At 41.6% G+C, this 7500-nt stretch overlaps 1 protein-coding gene across 1 annotated transcript in view; it reads left to right on the top strand.

The window, feature by feature from the left end:
- Positions 1–7500, top strand: part of col11a1a (collagen, type XI, alpha 1a) — a 92930-nt gene that overhangs the window by 65718 nt on the left and 19712 nt on the right. The window contains exons 42-46 of the mRNA XM_060869497.1: positions 2841–2948; positions 3198–3305; positions 5550–5603; positions 5873–5926; positions 6814–6921. Coding sequence (XP_060725480.1) covers positions 2841–2948; positions 3198–3305; positions 5550–5603; positions 5873–5926; positions 6814–6921 — 432 coding nt within the window. The remainder of the gene's footprint in view (positions 1–2840; positions 2949–3197; positions 3306–5549; positions 5604–5872; positions 5927–6813; positions 6922–7500) is intronic.

The following is a 7500-nucleotide window of genomic DNA, read 5'->3' as shown; positions in this document are numbered from 1 at the left end:
AGGAGAAGCCAGAAGAAGCTGGAAACATAATAGAGTGAAGAAAATGAAAAAAGTTACAGCGAGTGAAAAGGGAATTTTGAATTGTAGGTAATCACGGATTTGGGGAATTTTGCGCGGCAGACTGTAAGTCGGACTTTGACAGACCGCCGGTATTGTATTCAGGGAAAGGTGAATTAAAATGACGTCCTGTTCGTAGCTGATGTGTTCCTCTATAAAGAGAAGGCAGATAAGTATTATTAGTCCGTAATTGCGCTTTTTAAGGCCATGTGAGATTAGTGCGGCCGGCTGAAGTGCCATCGAGTTGACTTTCACGTGGAACGAGATAAAGGACTCATTTGCACCTGTATGAAGTCTATAAATCCGTCTTTCTTTAGACATCAGAGGAAGAGGAAGGTTTGTGAGAGGAGAGGAAGATGGATAGAGTGACGTGGCTGCTTCATCCGCCTCCGATAAGTGATCATTAGATCTGAGGCAGTGTGTGGGGTCTCTAATCACACTGACTCACCCTGCTTCTGCTCAACTAAATGGAACATTTAATGCACACACACACACACACACTCACACACACACACACACTCACACACACACACACTCACACTCACACACACACACACTCACACACACACACACACACACTCACACACACACACACTCACACACACACACACACTCACACACACACACACACTCACACACACACACACACTCACACACACACACACAGTCAAAGAATTAATCATGAAGCAGACTTCCCACGCACAGCGTCTAGACTGAAGTGAGGCGCTTGTCAACATTTCAGAGCGTCTCCTCTGATTGAGATTTGATTGAAAATGTCGATATGATTTGGTCTGAGATCCTCACACAGCTTACACTCCATTTGTAACAAGCTTCCAAACCTTCAGAAAGAGGAGGAGGAGGAGGTGGTGGAGGAGTAGGAGGAGGGGGTGTGGAGGAGGATAAGGTGGAGGAGAATAAGGTGGAGGAAGATAAGGTGGTGGAGGAGAAGAAGGTGGTGGTGGAGGAAGAGGAGATGGAGAAAGATATGGTGGTGGAGGAGAGGGTGAAGGAGGAAAAGGTGGTGGAGGAGGAGTGGTAGAAGGTGGTGTAGGAGGAGAAGGTGAAGAAGAAGGAGGAGGAGTTGGAGAAAATGAAGGTGGTGAAGGAGAAGGTGGAGGAGGAGAAGGTGAAGGAGGATAAGGTGGTGGAGAAGAAGATGGTGGAGGAGAGGATGGTGGAGGAGGAGTAGGTTGTTGAGAAGGTGCTTACTGAAAAGAGAAACTCGTGATGAACCAGGAGTGACGTAGGATTCAAAAGGAGCTTCTAAACTTACAGATCACATTCTTACTGGAAGACTTGTCCATATCTATTCTTCCACTCCTCATCTCTCTATCTTTAGATCCATCCAGCCATCATTCCATCCACTCATCTCTTTATCTTACCATATTTTCATCCCTTAATCACTTCATTACACCAATTTTCTCCACCCACACATTCCTTTATCACTCCACCCATCTTCCATCCCACCCCCAGCCCTTCATCTTTCCATTTCTCAATCTATCCGTTATTTCATCCCTTCATCCTCAGTTTCTCCACTTCTTCATTTTTTTATTCTTGCATCATTCCAGCCCTCCATCTCTTTCTTTTATCCCTCCATCTCTTATCACTCCTTCCTTCCTCCTTTGGCCCATTCTTTCATTTCTCTAAGACTCCATCTCCTCCTTCACACTTGCATTTCATTTCTTCACCTTACTGGTTTCCCATCTCTCCAGTGTTTCATTCCTCCAACTCCGTCTGTCTCTTCAGCACTCCGTCCTCCCTTTCCTTTCTCTCACCATTCCTCCATCATCCACCGATACGTTCTGTCCTCCATCCCTGCATCATCTAATCGAGTTTTCAAGTGTTCCAGCCATTTTTACAAAAAGTATCACTGAGTTTCTTGTATTTAAACTTCATGATGACGTCATTAGCATATTTTGCGGTAGCTAAATTTGTAGCCGTGAGTTTATTGCCCTCTAGTGGACAAACAGACTAGTTTATTTTTCTCATGTAAAGGACCTGAGAGCATGATTGCTTTTGTTAAAAAAAACTCCATTAAATACCAGATTTCAGCTTTAAACCACTTCCTGTTTACTTCTTCAGACCTCACTGCTGTTTTTTTTGTACGTTTCTGTGAACATTCCAGTCATTGTGTAGTTTAGATTCATTTCTGTCCAAAGAATGATACAGAGTGAGAAACTCCAAGGGCATAAACTTGCCCAGCTTTAGAAGACCACGAGAGGTTTAATTTCCACTCATACACCTTGTCTACAGAGTCCATAATTCAGTGCTGAGTGCTTTAGCTGGCAGGAAACACGCCAAGATTCTGTACTTAGGATTTAAAAAAAATCAAAAAAATTAATTCGGAAAGAAGAAGAGTCGTCGGTGCAGAAGTTCAAATCTCAGCAGAAGTGTTGGCAGAGCAGAAGTGCTGGAGTCGGATAAAGAGTGGTGAAAACCAGTCGATCGAGACCATCGACACAGAAAACAAGGAAAGGTTCTGAGCTGGATCTAAACCGGTGGAACTCTGAGTCTCCAGCTTTTACCTAGAATGTGTATGTTTAAAATGCTAATAATGACCTTAACTCGTGTTTAAAGGTGACTTTAATATATATCGGTCTCCTAAAAACATGAATAAAGGTCAGAACTGCGAGGTGCCATTACTTTTTTAAGTACCAGGCCACGGGTTCACAGCTGAGATGTTCTCCAGATGATCGCATTAAAATTTAATAATCTTATGCTAATTTTTTTTCGGGATATCTGAACGTTGAAACCAACCCCTGTCTGATGTTTGGTGTGTTTAGGGCTCACCTGGTGAGCGAGGAGCCGCCGGTAATGCAGGTCCGATCGGTTTACCTGGACGTGGTGGACCTCAGGGACCCCCGGGACCTGCTGGAGAGAAAGGTGCTCCTGTAAGTAGCTGCCATGATTTTTATAATTGTGTAGGAAATAAAATATGATGTGGTGTGATGTCATAGGAAAGTAATCATCCACAGGGTTGATAAAGTAATCAACCACAGGGTGATGCGATGTAATACGTATTGATTATTGTTTGATATAAAGATGCCCTGGTGTGATTAATTTTATACCATATCATTGATGCTGTATTTAATGTGTGTGTGTGTGTGTGTGTGTGTGTGTGTGTGTGTGTGTGTGTTCAGGGTGAGAAAGGGCCGTCGGGTCCTGCCGGTCGTGATGGAGTCCAAGGTCCCGTCGGACTTCCAGGCCCACCCGGCCCCCAGGGACCACCCGGAGAGGACGGCGATAAGGTTAGTTATATCCTCAATCTAAGACAGTATTCACGTTTTATTTAAATCAGTTCGTTGAGCCGAAGTCGTATCGGCGACGCCCACAATCAATCTTTATCACGACGTCCCAAACACTCGTCCATCTGCGGCACACATCCATCTGTGGTATCACATCCATCATTGTCGGCACTAACGGCCCAGGCAGCTCCACGTCTCATTAGAGTCCTGCGCAACGAAGCAAACGTTTATCACCTCCACTCTTTATGTGTTGTGTATTATCTTTCAGTCAATAACAACTCATTATACTGGAGTCGTGTACATTTATAATGCAGCTCTGAGTGCTTTATAGCATGTGACGAAATAAATAAATCAGGAAAGACTGGAAAAAGACACAGGAAGAATGTAAAGGAAAGAAAGCAAGACATAAGAGAAGCAGATGTAATATTTATAACACTCAGTTCCCAACATCCAAAAGAAAATGATCCCTCAACTCCTTCTCAGGACCTCTGAATATACACGTACTGTATTAGCTGTAGCTCAATTAGAGCAGTCGCTTGTTAAATATAAGACTGATGTTATAGATCACTGTAAATACACATCACTCATCACGGGTATCTGAGACTGCTTATAAACTATGGATGTGAAGACGAACATGAAGACGAACATGAAGACGAACATGAAGACGAACATGAAGACGAACATGAAGACAAACGTGAAGATAAACGTGAAGATGAACGTGAAGACGAACATGAAGACGAACATGAAGACGAACATGAAGACGAACATGAAGACGAACATGAAGACAAACGTGAAGACGAACGTGAAGACGAACGTGAAGATAAACGTGAAGACAAACGTGAAGACAAACGTGAAGACGAACGTGAAGGCGAACATGAAGACAAACGTGAAGACAAACGTGAAGACGAACATGAAGACGAACATGAAGATAAATGTGAAGACACATGTGAAGACAAACATGAAGACAAACATGAAGACAAACGTGAAGACAAACGTGAAGACGAACTTGAAGATAAATGTGAAGACAAACGTGAAGACGAACATGAAGACGAACGTGAAGACAAACGTGAAGACGAACATGAAGACGAACATGAAGACGAACATGAAGACAAACGTGAAGACGAACATGAAGATAAACGTGAAGACGAACATGAAGACGAACATGAAGACGAACATGAAGACAAACGTGAAGACGAACATGAAGATAAACGTGAAGACAAACGTGAAGACAAATGTGAAGACGAACATGAAGACGAACATGAAGACGAACGTGAAGACAAACGTGAAGATAAACGTGAAGACAAACGTGAAGACAAACGTGAAGACAAACGTGAAGACGAACGTGAAGACAAACGTGAAGACAAAAGTGAAGACGAACGTGAAGACAAACGTGAAGACAAACGTGAAGACGAACGTGAAGACAAACGTGAAGACAAACGTGAAGACAAACGTGAAGACGAACATGAAGACAAACGTGAAGACAAACGTGAAGACGAACGTGAAGACAAACGTGAAGACGAACGCGAAGACGAACATGACGACGAACGTGAAGACGAACATGAAGACGGACGTTGAGACAGACGTGAAGACAAACATAAAGACAAATTTGAAGACAGACCTGAAGACAAACGTGAAGACGGATGTGAAGACAAACGTAAAGATGGACGTGAAGACGGATATTAAGACAAACATTTAGACAAACCTGAAGACGGACGTTGAGACAGACGTAAAGACAAACATAAAGACAAATTTGAACACAGACCTGAAGACAAACGTGAAGATGAACATGAAGACGGATGTTAAGACAAGTATAAAGACGGACCTGTAGATGGACCTAAAGACGGATGCGAAGGTGTTTTGTTGAAAATGACTTCCTGAAAAGGGCGTGGTTTAAATCAGACCCAGAAACCAGTGTAAAATCTCAGAGGTTAAAATGTGAGTGATGTCACAGTTCCTCACCCTCAGCTCCATCACTGCAGCCCATAACTACTGCAGTTCTAATGAATGTAGACATGGAGTAAGGCAGCGTGTCTCTGACTGGGCCGTTAGTAAGGATGACAGAGTGAACGAGTGAATGCTGTACGTTACTGTTAGTGAACATGATGTTTGTGTCATGAGCTTGTGTCACTCACTCACACCTCAAACCCCCCACACACACATCATCTGTTCAATCCTGTAACCTGTGTGTGTGTGTGTGTGTGTGTGTGTGTGTGTGCGTGTGTGTGTGTGTGCGTGTGTGTGTTATAGGGTGAAGTGGGAGAGCCAGGACAGAAAGGAAGGAAAGGAGATAAAGGAGAACAGGTGAGTGTTCACACTCGTCTTCCTCCTCCTTCCTCACATAATATAATTAATTAATAATTACAATGATAATATATTTTTTTAATAATATTTTTTTTGTGTTTTGTTTAATTGTTTATTTTTCTGTTTTAGTGAATTGCATATAAATGTATATAATTTATATAAATGTAAAAATATGATTTATAAATCATTTATTGATTAGTAAAAGTTTAAATTAAATAAAAATAGTAAAAATAACATGAAATTAAATTATAATATCTTTTTTATTTCAGGGTCCTCCAGGTCCAGCAGGTCTGCAGGGTCCACTTGGAGCACCAGGACCAGCAGTAAGTGCACACACACACACACACATACACACACACACACACACAGATACAATATATTTTTTATTGTCTGACAGAAAAAATAGAAGGACAATAGAAGGAATTACAGTTAAGAGAATTAGGGCTATGTGTTAGAGATATATAGTAACTTAATTTTAAACTTTACATTTATTTATTTATTTATTTCCTATTTTTATTATTTTTCTATACTTCTGTAAAGCTGTTTCAAGACAACATGATTTGTTAAAAGCGCTAGACAGATAAATTGAATTGAATTAAATTAAACAACTTTACATACAGTGGGGGCACGGTGTCTTAGTGGTTAGCACGTTCACCTCACACCTCCAGGGTTGGGGGTTCGATTCCCACCTCCACCTTGTGTGTGTGGAGTTTGCATGTTCTCCCCGTGCCTCGGGGGTTTCCTCCGGGTACTCCGGTTTCCTCCCCCGGTCCAAAAACATGCATGGTAGGTTGATTGGCATCTCTGGAAAATTGTCCGTAGTGTGTGATTGTGTGAGTGAATGAGTGTGTGTGTGTGTGTGTGCCCTGTGATGGGTTGGCACTCCGTCCAGGGTGTATCCTGCCTTGATGCCCGATGACGCCTGAGATAGGCACAGGCTCCCCGTGACCCGAGGTAGTTCAGATAAGCGGTAGAAGATGAATGAATGAATGAATGATATAACATGGATTCACAATCAATTACAAAAAATTACTAATCAGACGCAATTTAATACGATTTTATAAAAACAATTTAGTTAAATAAGTCCTTTAGATTTGTGTAACATTTCTGTAGTAAATTCAGCAGTACAGCGTCCGTCATCATGTAGACTTGTGTTGTCAGGAGTCAGTCTGTTGCTGTACTTCGCTAAACATGATTTGTGTGTGTGCAGGGAGCGGATGGAGAGCCCGGTCCTCGGGGACAGCAGGGAATGTTCGGACAGAAAGGAGACGAAGGGCCGAGAGGTTTCCCCGGAGCAGCCGGACCCATCGGTCTGCAGGTGAGTCTCACACCAGTCTCTCAGTCTGAACGTGACCAAACACCAGGACAAGTGAACAGAGACTGAGTAAAGTAATGAAAACAGGTTTCCATGGTAACGATGTATAAGTTACTTTCTCTATTTTCAGTAGTCAGTAATAAACGTTTTTTTTTTTTTTTTACACTGTTATAAACCAGCACTCTATCATGGGTTCTCTGGACATTCAAATGTGTGTCATGTTGTCGGTGGATAGGAAAAAAAATACGGAATTAAAATTAGTCGGTCAACGTAATTGTTCCTATTTTAAATGTAATTAAACATTTGACTTTTTATAATTATGGAAAATGGCGAATGTTTTATATATTTTTTTACGTTTAATGAAGAATTGTTTTGTGCTGGAAATTTTTATAAAAAAGTTTCTTTTCTTATTTTTTTGGAACGCAGTTTTATTCATTACATTTTGTTATTATATAAAATCCTTTTTCTTTCTTATTGCGTAAAACAGACGTACGAGTTAAAGACCGTAATAAAGCAGGCAGCTGAAAGCAGCTTTAAACACAATTCATCAAAACAAAAAAAAACCCAACAACAAATCGTTCA

Source organism: Tachysurus vachellii, chromosome 5 (assembly GCF_030014155.1).
Source record: "Tachysurus vachellii isolate PV-2020 chromosome 5, HZAU_Pvac_v1, whole genome shotgun sequence".
In the NCBI taxonomy this organism is placed as follows: Eukaryota; Metazoa; Chordata; class Actinopteri; order Siluriformes; family Bagridae; genus Tachysurus; species Tachysurus vachellii.
The sequence above is the reverse complement of the archived record's forward strand: the minus strand, read 5'-3'. Positions and strand labels throughout refer to the sequence as shown.